A 13,743-nucleotide genomic window follows, 5' to 3' on the forward strand; every position below is an offset into this window, starting at 1 on the left:
TGCAACACAAGCAATCATCATCAGGTGGGAAAACCACAGCAAGAAAATAGTACAGTTTTTTTTGGGTTAGATCACGTAAATATATAAATGTGTCATTAAACCCGCCACTACCCGACACAGCCAACTAGTAAGGGTTGTCACGTAAACAGAACGTGACAGTTCGTCACTAGTACAGCACTAGTGTGTAGTGTATAGTAGTGTAGTGTATAGTAGTGTATTGTGTAGTAGTGTATACTGTAGTATACTAGTACAGCACACCGGTGTGTTGGAGAGCCAAGCCACAACATTTACAATCCGAGTACGACGTTTTGCCAGTAATTACAACCAGCATCAGAAATCCTCCTCTGTTTCGTTCTTGAACAGAGGGATAGATTTGATGTCGTCACTTGTGAGCCCTTCACGTGCCAAGGCCAGAGGGGGATTAACAAGAGCAATGAATCCATAATAATTGATCTTGTGGCAAATGCTCTTGGTCAGACAGGACGAATGATCTAAAATAGCATCAGATACAGCTGTCGGCAGTGGCAGAACCCACGTGCCAACAATGACACTCAGTTGATTTTGATAATGTTGAAGTTCGATGCAAAACTAGTTACAACTGGCCAAGACTAATTCGATGATCTATCGGATGTTTACACACTGCATCAAGTACTCATTTAAGGCTGAGTCGACCTAGGGGATGCCTTAATACCGCTTCAGATAATCGTCACTTGTGTTGGTGGCCCGGCACACTAACCGCTACACCACCGCTCCATTGCTCACGCACACAACAACAACAACCGTCATTCGCCACTCATTACGATATGCTAAGGGATGGTGGCATTTGTACGCAGACTGATTTTTGTGACATTAAAACAGTCTGGACCACTGGATAGGTTCCGCAGGTTTGGAAGGAATCCCTGGTGGTCCCCCTCTTTAACAAGGGGGACCGCACGGACTGTAACAACTACAGGGGCATCTCACTCCTCAGTGTGCCGGGAAAGGTCCTGGCAAGGATTATTCAACATCGCCTTGCCAGGCACGCTGAGGAGAGGCTTGCGGAGCCCCAATGTGGTTTCGGGCCAGGGCGGTCCTGCACAGATGCCATGTTTTCTGTCCGTCTGCTACAGCAGAGGTGTAGGGAATTCACGCACACACGTACTTATGAATGTTGAACTTCTTTTGCACTGTACGTAGCCAACCGTGCTAATCACACACACTCACACACGCACTCACACACGCACTCACACACGCACTCACACACACACTCACCCGTCTCCGAACACCAACCTCCAATTCCCATCCCACCAGACGGAGGCGTCTCCCGCACCACCGCCCCGGTTGAAGCGTCGTCGGACTTTCACCACTACCAGCAGCAGGGCCGCCGGTGCTGCCTGGTGGTGGAGGGCCCGGCGCTGGCGCTGGTGATGGATGACGCGGCGCTGCAGGGCCGCTTCCTGGCGGCGGCGAGCGCCAGCGCCGTGGTGATCTGCTGCCGTGCCACGCCGCTGCAGAAGGGCCAGATCGTGCAGCTGGTGCGCGACCGGCTGCACGTGCGCACGCTCGCCATCGGTGAGCCCCCCCCCCCCCTTCATCGGTGTCGTCGGGGTCTTCGTCAAGGTCGTCGTCAAGGTCGTCGTCATCATCGGGCATTGTCAGGGTCGTCATCGTCAAGAGTCATCGACGCTCCGTCTCTGCGGTGGACATCCCCCCGGGAAGAGCCCATCCGGTGGCGGGCACGGGGCACGGGTGCGGGCACGGGCACGGGTACGGGTAAGCGTACGCGTGCTTCCGCGCCAACGAGAGTAACGTCACCCTCTCTCCCGCAGGCGACGGAGCAAACGACGTGAGCATGATCCAGGTGGCCGACGTGGGGATCGGCATCTCGGGGCAGGAGGGGATGCAGGTGACCCCCACCGCCCCGCCGCACTTGCACGGCCGCGGCTGCCACCACCGCCAACCGTCACCGCCGCCTCCACCACCTCCACCACCATCACCATGCACCACCACGCACCACCACCATGCACCACCACCATCACCATGCACCACCACCGCGTCCCAACAGAGCCGGCCCCCACTCCACGCCCCCCGGTGGGTTGACTTGCGGCGGCCGAGTTGCACGGGACCACAGTTGGCGACAGCTGCTTCGGGGTGTTTCCGTGCGAGGGACGGGGGGCGCCACGACCGCCTCGCCTGACGACGCTCATCAAAGGGTGTTGCTGATTGGCTGAGGTCCGCTGCTGAAGCCGCTTGGGAGCTCTCCGATTGGCCGAAATTGGCGGCCGCGCGATATCGTAAGATGCACGTCGTTGATCGCAAATGTATCGTTAAAATAGAAACAATGGGACCCTATGGGAGGCGGATTGTTAATCGATGGGACCACTGTACAAGCGTCAGGGCCGGGATCAAACCCACGACCTCCTGCATACCAGGCGAGGTAGTCAACATCTCCGTCGTCATCCCCCGCCCCCCCCGCGCAGGCCGTGATGTCGAGTGACTTTGCCATCGCGCGCTTCTCCCACCTGCGGCGGCTGCTGCTGGTGCACGGCCACTGGTGCTACACACGGCTCGCCAACATGGTGCTCTACTTCTTCTACAAGAACGCCGTACGCCTCGCAACACCCACATGGACAATTTACACACCCACTCACACACCCACTCACACACTAACACGCCCACTCGCACACTAGCACACCCACTCGCACACTAACACACACACTCACACACCCACTCGCACACTAACACCCATTCGCACACTAGCACACCCACTCACACACTAACACACCCACTCACACACCCACTCACACACTAACACAACAACAACCGCCATTCGCCACTAAGTGGCGGTGACGTCACCACGACGCTTGTGCCAGGTCATGTGCACCTTGAGGCCACGTGAAGTGTCGAACGCCCGCTGGCAGGAGATCACGGGGCAGACCCAGGTGCCGCGGGTCGACTGATTGAGATGACTGAGATGACTGAGATGACTGGCTGATGCACCACCTGTGCCCCCTACTGTGCCAACCTGCTGTGCCAACCTGCTGTGCCCTAACCACCCGGCTCTCCGCTCGTTGTTGTGAGCGTCGCTCCTCCACCCTCCGTTGTTGTTGGAGGGCGACTATCTCCAACTGCCCAGTAGCGTCCTTCACGAGCCTCCTCCACAGAGGCCGATCTTGACACCGCTGGTACCAGTCATCGGCAAGTCCACTCAGCTCCACGTCCTCCTGTACCACATCACTCCATCTCTTCTCTAGCCGGTGCCGCGCCCGTTTAGCCCCCTCGATCCGGCCAAACAAAAGCTGTTTCGGCATGCGGTGGCTGGGCATGCGGGCTACATGACCCAGCCAACGCAGCCTTGCCTGCCGGAGGAACTCACCGATGGGACCCTGCCCAGATCTTTCAAGAATTTGTGAGCTCCTCACACAATCCAGTCTGGTTAAACCCAGGATGGATCGTAGGCAGGCCAGCATAAATGTTTCTAACCGGCGAAGATGTTCCATTAGGGGGGTCCACGTTTCGCAAGAGTAGAGAAGGGAGGCCGAGAAGACCTGAAGCTTAGTGCGGAGCGACAGACCAGGTAGCTTCCACACAGCGTTACGCAACCGATGAAAAGATATTGCTGCTCGACTGATTCGGAGTGAGACCTCTGCTGTTAAACTGGAGCCGGTCATAAGCACACTTCCCAGGTATGGGAAACTCTCCACTCTCTCGACAACTGCCCCATCACCGATTGGGAGTTGTGGGGGTGGAGTGTCCGATGGCACAAAATACCCAGGCAGGTGCTTAGTTTTGGTGGGACTGATGGTAAGGCCCCATCTCTTAGTGGCATGCTCCAGTCTCAGCAGCAGCGTCTCCAACTCCTCCTCTGAATGAGCAGCTAGTACCAAATAATCGGCATACATAACGTGGTTGAGCAATAGGGAGCCATCCCTTGACCGCACCCGGGCATCGATCAGCCTCCCATTATATCTGTACCATATGGAGATTCCCCCGGTACAGCTATTAAAGGCTTCACGAACTACGTGGTCGAAATAGATGTTAAATAATGTGGGAGCCAGAGGACATCCCTGTCGCACCCCAAGGTGTACAGGGAATGGCTCTGACTCCTGGCCACGTAGTTTTACCCGGGCCTGCTCACCATCATGAAGGTCCTTCATGATTGTGAGCAGAGGGCAGGTACTCCAAAAGCACGAAGAACAACCCAGAGCCCAGGCCTACTGATGGTATCATAGGCCTTGACCAAGTCAATAAAGCAGAGATGTAGGTCTTGCTGGAATTCCCTACACCTCTGCTGTAGCAGACGGACAGAAAATATGGCATTTGTGCAGGACCGCCCTTTCCTGAAACCGCATTAGGGCTCCGCAAGCCCTTCCTCAGCGTGCCTGGCAAGGCGATGGTGAATAATCCTTGCCAGGACCTTTCCCGGCACACTGAGGAGTGAGATGCCCCTTGTAGTTGTTAGTCTGTGCGGTCCCCCTTCTTAAAGAGGGAGACCACCAGGACATCCTTCCAATCTTGCGGAACCCATCCAGTGGTCCAGACTGTTGTTATGATGTCATATAGGGCAATCTGTGCACAAACGCCACCCTCCCTCAGCATTTCGCTTGGGAGATCATCTCTGCCCGGTGCCTTTCCTGGTCTCAGACTCTGGATCGCCTTCAGTACTTCCTCAACAGATGTCACTTCAGCCAGCCACTCACAAGGGGTGACTTCTTCCAATATTTGAGGCACCGCAGCCTCAGCAGGGTCATCCTCACTTTGTGCCACGATGTTTTCCTGGCTGAGGGATTTTCCCTCCCCCAGGACCTCACAGAAATGCTCAGCAAATCTGCAAACCTGTTCCTGAGGGTCGGAGATTGGATCACCGTTTTTCCCCTGATGGTAATAGGTGTGGCGCTGCAGGTTACTTTTTTGATGGAGTTAAATAGAGATTTGTGATCGCGGGCCACTGAGGCAGACTCCATCTCCTCAGCAACCCGCGACCACCACCCATCCTTGCAGCGCCTCACGGCTCTCCGAACCTCCGAGCGAAGGCTGCGGTAAGCCTCCTCATTCTTTGACGTGGGATTCTATAGCCGATGACAGTGGGCCTGTCGCTTTTTCTCAACTATCCTGAACACCTCCTCTGTCAGCCAGGGTCTCTGGGGAGGTCTGGACTGCGTACCCAAAGCAGCCAATGCAGCTGCATGAGTGACAGTCCTAAACCTCGCCCATTTACCCTCGACATCAGGAGGAGTGGGTGACGATGCCAACCCCAGCCGCAGGCGATGATGAAATTCTCGCTTGCAACTTTCATCAGATAACTGAGACCAGGCCATTTTAGGTTGGAATGGGGTCCTGGGTGTACACCCACCACCGGAGCGGAAGAATGACATGCGCATCTTACAGATGACAAGTCGATGGTCAGAGGGCAGATCAGCTCCACAGTAGGTCCTGGTGTCAAGGACATGGGCTCGCATCCGCTGGTCCGTCACTATGTAGTCCAGCAGATGTTCTTGCTTGGACCCGGCATGCATCCATGATGTTGTGTGGATGCGCCGATGCCGGAACAGCGTGTTGGTAATTACAAGCCCATGGGCTGCACAAAAATCTAGCAGCCTCCTACCGTTGTTATTGAGCTGATCTGGCCCATGCCCTCCAATCACTCCAGACCAGGTGCCAGCATCATGACCAACTTGGGCATTGAAGTCACCCAAAAAGATGACTCTATCCCGAGGGGCCATTTTAGCCAGCACCTGTGACAGGAGGCCATAGAAAGCACACACCCACTCACACACTAACACACACACTCACACACACACTAACACACCCACTCACACACTAACACACCCACTCACACACTAACACACCCACTCACCAACCCACCCAGCAGCCCACAGAATCAGAATCTGTATTTATACTTGAGGAGTCTGATGCGCTATGAAGCTCTTTTCACAGATGTCGAGTAGGGGGCCATCCATTGAGTACATCCGCAACAATCTCCCTGTACGCACGTGGACTTTTACACCCCCCCCCCCGCCTGCGTATGTACGCCTGACGCACCCCCCCCCCAATCCTATAGAACGGTCGATACTTAATCCACGCAGAAACGATCAATGATTAATAATATTAACGTGTTTAAGAAAATAGATAGTCCACCTTCTTTGGTTCTTTCGGTAAAGTCACGTAGAATGAGAATAAAATAATAAATTGATAAAATAAAATAACACGATAATATTCTCACGACGTTTCGGCCACAACACAAGCGGCCTTCATCAGGTGAAGGGAGCGAGACTGTCTGGTAGGACAGCGCTGGAGTGAGAGAGCCACGTTCAGATCACGGCTTTTAAGCTGTGTGAGAGGAACAAAGAGCCTTGACGAAGGAATTAGCATAAAATTTAGCATTGAAAAGGCTGAATGATTAGCTTGTGACTGGTCACAGAAATAGCTATGTTAAAAGTTAAAGCATACACATCCGCAGAGGCACCCATTGTTAAAAGGAATTAGCATAGAATTTAGCATTGAAATAGCTAAATTAAGGCATTCGCTTGTAACTGCTACAGAAATAGTTATGTTGAAGTCAGAGCATACACATTCACCGAGGCACGTAGTACAAATCAAAACAGGAGAATTTAGCATTGAAATAACTAGGCGAATTTAGCATTGAAATAACTGGGTGATTTGCTAGTGACTGGTCACAGAAATGACTACACATCAGAGCTATTCACAGTACTATATAGTGAACCAATAAAAACTAAAATATAAATTACCTTCATGTTATCAATAAACTCTATATTCTCCAATCAGCTAAGCTACCAACCATAAGTCGTTATATATCACAATGCTATATGGCGAAAAAATGGGTGGATTCTTACCCTCAAATTTCCGTACCACGGATAGCTACGGGCCCCGTTCAGACGGACGAGTTCGTCCATGGTCGGAACAGAGGAGGGGGAGAGAGACAGCTGCGAAGCCCTAGTATACTCCATGTTGTAAACCATACCATTAACCGTGGTGTGAGAGGTATTAAGAGGCAATGCTGGCGAAAGAGCTGCGGTCTGAAGGTCATCGTAAAATTACAATTAATTAAGAACAGAAATGATTTAACACATCTTTCCAGTGGTTACTAAGCCTGAATCCATCTTCTCGGTTGAAATTGTCTCTGTGCTTGTATATGTGAATGGCCTCATGAACGAATCTCTCATGGTAGCCAGTTGGTTTGCAAAGAACCTCCATCTTGGAGAAGTCAATATCATGTGAGCCCACTGAAGATGGCAAACTACCCTTTCTGGATGTCTTAATTAAAAGGAGACATGATGGTTCAATGAGCCACTCTGTCTACAGGAAAGCTACCCATACAGATGCTTACTTGAAACCGGATTCCCACCACCATCCATCCTAGAAGAATTGCCTCATCAAGACTCTATACCATAGAGCCCAATGCATTTCCGACCAGGAACACATTACCAGTGAACTCAAGCACGTACACCAGGCTCTCAGGGCTAATGGCTACTCCGACTACACAATCCGCAAAGCCATCACTCCAGTCATGAAGAAGGATCCTCTTGTGGAGCCACTCAAAACCATCACCTTACCCTACATTGCAGGGGTCACTAAAAAGATCTCCAAAATCCTGAATAAACACAAGATCCAGGTCCGATTCAACACAGTACACAAAATCCGTGATTTAATTCCATCTGTAAAAGATGCTCTTCCAGACATACAGTACCCGGGCGTTTACAAACTAAAGTGCCTCTGTGGTAGTAGCTACATTGGAGAAACCAAAAGACATATCTCTGACCGCATCCGCGAACATAAAGCAGACTTGAAACACGGTAAGACGAACTCCTCTGCCGTGGCAGATCACTGTTACAATTCAGTGGGCTCACATGACATTGACTTCTCCAAGACGGAGGTTCTTTGCAAACCAACTGGCTACCATGAGAGATTCGTTCATGAGGCCATTCACATATACAAGCACAGAGACAATTTCAACCGAGAAGATGGATTCAGGCTTAGTAACCACTGGAAAGATGTGTTAAATCATTTCTGTTCTTAATTAATTGTAATTTTACGATGACCTTCAGACCGCAGCTCTTTCGCCAGCATTGCCTCTTAATACCTCTCACACCACGGTTAATGGTATGGTTTACAACATGGAGTATACTAGGGCTTCGCAGCTGTCTCTCTCCCCCTCCTCTGTTCCGACCATGGACGAACTCGTCCGTCTGAACGGGGCCCGTAGCTATCCGTGGTACGGAAATTTGAGGGTAAGAATCCACCCATTTTTTCGCCATATAGCATTGTGATATATAACGACTTATGGTTGGTAGCTTAGCTGATTGGAGAATATAGAGTTTATTGATAACATGAAGGTAATTTATATTTTAGTTTTTATTGGTTCACTATATAGTACTGTGAATAGCTCAGATGTGTAGTCATTTCTGTGACCAGTCACTAGCAAATCACCCAGTTATTTCAATGCTAAATTCGCCTAGTTATTTCAATGCTAAATTCTCCTGTTTTGATTTGTACTAAGTGCCTCGGTGAATGTGTATGCTCTGACTTCAACATAACTATTTCTGTAGCAGTTACAAGCGAATGCCTTAATTTAGCTATTTCAATGCTAAATTCTATGCTAATTCCTTTTAACAATGGGTGCCTCTGCGGATGTGTATGCTTTAACTTTTAACATAGCTATTTCTGTGACCAGTCACAAGCTAATCATTCAGCCTTTTCAATGCTAAATTTTATGCTAATTCCTTCGTCAAGGCTCTTTGTTCCTCTCACACAGCTTAAAAGCCGTGATCTGAACGTGGCTCTCTCACTCCAGCGCTGTCCTACCAGACAGTCTCGCTCCCTTCACCTGATGAAGGCCGCTTGTGTTGTGGCCGAAACGTCGTGAGAATATTATTGTGTTATTTTATTTTATCAATTTATTATTTTATTCTCATTCTATGTGACTTTACCGAAAGAACCAAAGAAGATGAATCATTGCAGTCACGAAAGCTTTAAATCGAGATAGTCCACCGTCCGACGATCTAACTAATTTTAAGGCCAATGTAGACAAATTATTATCGAGGCTTCACCCCCCCCCCTCCGTTTCCTAAGCGTACATTGTCAGTAGACCCCCCCATACACAAGCGAACGCATTTGGGTTACCCCCCCCCCTCCATGCGTACGTACGCAGTGGATGGCCCCTAGGCACACCCACCCACACAAACCCACCCACCATCCTACCCACCCACACTAACCCACCCACCAATCCTCCATCCCACCCATCAGCCCACCCCCCGTTACTCCACTTGCCGGTGAGGAAGACGCGGGGGAGGGGGGGGGGTGGTGGAGACACCCCATCATTATTTATTTATCTTAAAAATCCTTTCTCCCCCCCCACCGCCCCACCAGGCGTTTGTGTTTCTCCTCTTCTGGTACCAGTTTGTGTGCGGCTTCTCCGGCAACTCCATGATGGACCAGTGGCAGCTGGTCCTCTTCAACCTGCTCTTCACGTCGGCGCCGCCGCTGGTGGCGGGCCTGCTGGACCGCGACGTGCCGGCAGCCGCGCTGCTCGCCCGGCCGCACCTCTACCGCGCCGGCCAGGACTCGGCGGTGCGCCCCCCCCACCCCTCCCTCCCTCCCACTCCCCACCGGGGACCTCGCCGCCATCACCACCACCACCACGGCGGCTGTGCCGGGCGCCGCCACCGCCGCCGCGCTGGGAATTCGAAACGCCCGGCTCCTTGGATGGCACTGATGACCTGGCGCTGTGTCCTGGGCTCTGAGTGCCTCTCTCTCTGTCCCTCTGTCTCTAGGGGGGTTCGCAGTGGCCGTGACGGAGAGACGGTGAGATGCGGACTGCTGGGTTGGTGCCCTGGGCTCTGGGTGCCTCTCTCTCTGTCCCTCTCTCTCTGTCTCTAGGGGGGTTCGCAGTGGCCGTGACGGAGAGACGGTGAGATGCGGACTGCTGGGTTGGTGCCCTGGGCTCTAGGTGCCTCTCTCTCTCTCGGGAGTTTCATGATGGCCGTGTCGAGGACACTGAACCGGCACTGCTGAGGTTCTGAGTTCAAGCCCGAGGCCTGCGTGTCACTGTTCATGTAGACATGGGAGCTCATTCTGGCCATGTTGGAGTCGGTGAGCCCGCACGGTTGAGGTTTAGGGTTTGACCCCTGGGCCGTGTCCGTAACGCCGAGTGGCGGCGCAGCGGTTAGCACACCGTGCTGCAAACCCGTCGACCCGAGTTGGTCACCCGGGCTTGGCCAACGTCGGTGGTGAGTGACTCTGCCCGCGTCGAGTGCCTGGACGCATCGGCACTGAGGAGACAAAGGCGGCCGGGCGTGGCTTTGATCACCCACCTCCTTTGTAGGAGTGCCGTGGTGGCGAGATGTTGACTACCTCGCCAGGTGTACAGGAGGTCGTGGGTTCCATCACGACCTTGGTGCCTGCTGCTGTATATTTGGAGTTTGCGTGTCTCTCTCTGCGTGGATTTCTCTCCGAGTCCTCCGGTTTTTTCCCCTCCAGATTTAGAATCGACGTCGCGCGTTCACAGTCTTTGGCTGCTGCTTGACATTTCCACACGATGATGATGATCCACCACGTTCAGCTATCAATTAGGTCGCTTCTGACAAAAGAGCTATACAGCTCAGAGTGGGCCTTACCTGGTAGAATAATAATAATTGTTCAGTTTATAGTTTAGTCGTGTGAGCAGTGCTGGTTTGCGCCGGCTCAGAGTAAATAACTCTCGAACCCAGCGCACCGCAGCCACATTACCTCTGACCGTGGTCGTGGCTACTCGGTCGCATTCCTACTCCGGTTTACCGGCAACCCGGACAAATATCGTCGATGATGAACGAAGCCCTGCCCACGAGCTCCGTGGGAGCTTGGGCAACGCGTTCCAGTTGACGTGGTTCGGTTTGTTGAAGGTGCGGCCGCGTGCGTCGGGCTCCACGGAGAAGCTCTGTGTCTGTGGCTCGCTGTGCCCGCAGGAGTACTCGCCACGCTTGTTCTGGCTCACCATGCTGGACGCCGCCTACCAGAGCGCCGTCTGCTTCCTGCTGCCCTACTACGTGCGTGCACACACGGGGGCGGGGCTGGTCGTGGTGGTGGTGGTGTTTGTGGTGGCGGTGGTGGTGGTGATGGTCATGGTGGTGACGGTGGTGTTTGTGGTGGTGGTGATGGTGGTGATGATGGTGTCTAAGGTGGTGATAATGGTGTCTATGGTGGTGGTAGTGTTGGTGTCTGTGGTGGTGGTGGTGTCTATGGTGGTGTTGGTGTCTATGGTGATGGTGGTATTGGCGGTGGTGGTGACAATGGTGTCTGGTGGTGGTATTGGTAATGGTGGTGGTGTTGGTCACGGTGGGGTGATTTTGACATTGGTGTTGTTGACGGTGTTGTTGTTGACGGTGTTGACTGTTATTGTTGATGGTGTTATTGTTGACTGTTGTTTACGGTGTTGGCGGTGTTGTTGTTGACGGTGTTGTTGTTGACGGTGTTGACTGTTATTGTTGATGGTGTTATTGTTGACAGTGTTTACGGTGTTGACGGTGTTGTTGTTGACGCTGTTGTTGTTGACGGTGTTGACTGTTATTGTTGATGGTGTTGTTGTTGACAGTGTTTACGGTGTTGACGGTGTTGTCGTTGACGGTGTTGTTGTTGACGGTGTTGACCCTGTTGACGGTGTTGTTGACGGTGTTGACGCTGTTGATGCTGTTGTTGTTGACGGTGTTGACGCTGTTGTTGTTGACGGTGTTGACGCTGTTGTTGACGGTGTTGTTGTTGACTGTGTTGTTGTTGACTGTTTTTACGGTGTTGTTGTTGTTGACGGTGCTATTGTTGACGGTGTTGACTGTTGTTGACGGTGTTGACGGTGTTGTTGTTGACGGTGTTGTTGTTGACGGTGTGTCTGTGTGCGGTGCAGGCGTACGCCGACTCTGATGCAGGGGTGTTCACGTGGGGCACCCCCATCACCACCATCGCCCTCTTCACCATCCTCGGACACCTCGCAATCGAGACCAAGACTTGGGTGCTGCTCCTCACCCTCCTCACCACCACCGCTCCTCACCACCTCACCACCGCTCCTCACCCTCTCACCTGTGCAGCGCAGAGTGGCGCACGACCCTCAACGCTGAGCCATCGTATCATTTGTAACTGTGCACAACACATCTCTCTTTCTCTCGCTCCCATCTCTCTCTCTCTCTCTCCCATGTCTCCCCTCTCTCTCTCGTCTCTCTCTGTCTCCTGTCTCCCATTTCTCTCTCGTCTCTCTCTCTCTGTCTCCTCTATCATCTCTCTATCTCACTTCCATCTCTTTCTCTCTCGTCTCTCTCGTCTCTCTTTCTCTGTCTGCCTCCTCTCTCTCTCTCGTCTCTCTCCTTTCTCTTTCTCTCTCTCCCATCTCTCTTTCTCTCTCGTCTCTCTCTATCGTCGCTCTATCGTCTCTCTATCTCTCTCTGTCTCGTCTCTCTATCTCTCATCTCTCCTCTCTCTATATCTCTCTTTCTCTCTCCCATCTCTCTTTTTCTCTCTTTCTCTCTCTCTCTCGTCTCTCTCCGTCTCCTCTCGTCTCTCTCTCTCCTGTCTCCCATTGCCCGCGCCCCTGCCCGCCCCAGACGGTGTTCCACTGGCTGGTGACGCTGGGCAGCGTGCTGCTCTACGCCGGCTTCTCGCTGGCGTGCGGCGCTCTGTGCGTGCGCTGCAGCCCCCCCGCCAACCCGCTGGGCATCGCGCAGCGCACGCTGCTGGAGCCGCGAGCCCACCTGGTGGCAATCATCACGCCCGTCACAGCGCTGCTGCCCAGGTGGGGGAGGGGGCGGACAACGGCGTCGGTGACGATGGCGGCGTCGGCGACGGTGACGATGGCGGCGTCGGCAACGGCGGCGGCGTCGGTGACGATGGCGGCGTCGGCGACGGCGGCGGCGTCGGTGACGATGGCGGCGTCGGTGACGGCGGCGGCGTCGGTGACGATGGCGGAGTCGGTGACGACCGCGTCTCCCTCCCCGCCCCCCCACGGCAGGTTCCTGTACCGCGCCCTGCAGGGGACCGTCTTCCCGACGCCGGCCCAGCTGGCCCGTCAGCAGGGCCCCCCCGGCCTGGCGGCTCGTCTCCCCGACGACTCCCAGCGCAGCACCGCGTCGGAGACGCCGCTCCTGGCGCCCGACGGGCCCCGGGAAGCGCCCTCCGTCGAGCTCGAGCGTTCGCTCTCCTCCTCCGAGGTCACCGTCAGCGGCACGGCGGACGGGCGGAGCTCGCGGAACAGCATCATCTGACGAGCGCGGTTCTATTTTTATTTTATTTTTCTTCCCGAACAAAGTTCACGCCGGTCGCCTGTCGGCGTCCCGGGAGATTCGTTCAGGGGGAAAAAAAACTCTGGCAGCGCGGCAGCAACCCCCCCAACCCCCCCCGCCCCATCCCCCAACCCCCCCCCCGTCCCCTTCTTCCGTAGTTGAGCGGTGGCCGTAGAAGCGGACGTCGAGGAGCTACGGCTGAGATCCCCCCTCCCCCACACGCATGGTGGGTGCGGTGGAGTGACGCGCCACGCTCCGCTCGCTCGGCCGTAGCGCCGGAATCCGTCGTGTGATGGTCAAACCGGCGCGGCTTTTAATCCCCTCTGAGCTGGAATTTAACCAAATCAAGCGCAGCACCGAATTTCATGACAGGGCTGAGATAACGTGCATGACTGCATTGAGAACTCGGTTCACGCGAGTCTGTGGGTCTCTGTGTGAGTCTGTGGGTCTCTGTGTGAGTCTGTGGGTCTCTGTGTGAGTCTGTGGGTCTCTGTGTGAGTCTGTG

The 13,743-nt window shown here is 53.8% G+C and overlaps 1 protein-coding gene across 1 annotated transcript in view; it reads left to right on the plus strand.

Annotated features, from left to right (window-relative positions):
- The window catches only part of LOC116955669 (phospholipid-transporting ATPase VD-like), a 34,586-nt gene extending 21,237 nt beyond the window's left edge, over positions 1 to 13,349 (plus strand). Inside the window, 9 exon segments of the mRNA XM_076053376.1 lie at positions 812 to 825; positions 1,164 to 1,551; positions 1,809 to 1,885; positions 2,460 to 2,585; positions 9,367 to 9,567; positions 10,941 to 11,021; positions 11,873 to 11,977; positions 12,564 to 12,751; positions 12,968 to 13,349. Coding sequence (XP_075909491.1) covers positions 812 to 825; positions 1,164 to 1,551; positions 1,809 to 1,885; positions 2,460 to 2,585; positions 9,367 to 9,567; positions 10,941 to 11,021; positions 11,873 to 11,977; positions 12,564 to 12,751; positions 12,968 to 13,220 — 1,433 coding nt within the window. The 3' untranslated portion in view covers positions 13,221 to 13,349.
- Positions 13,350 to 13,743: the final 394 nt, after the last annotated feature.

This window comes from Petromyzon marinus, chromosome 61 (assembly GCF_048934315.1).
Source record: "Petromyzon marinus isolate PM22_M1 ecotype Great Lakes invasive population chromosome 61, UKy_Petmar_22M1.pri1.0, whole genome shotgun sequence".
NCBI classification, from domain to species: domain Eukaryota; kingdom Metazoa; phylum Chordata; class Hyperoartia; order Petromyzontiformes; family Petromyzontidae; genus Petromyzon; species Petromyzon marinus.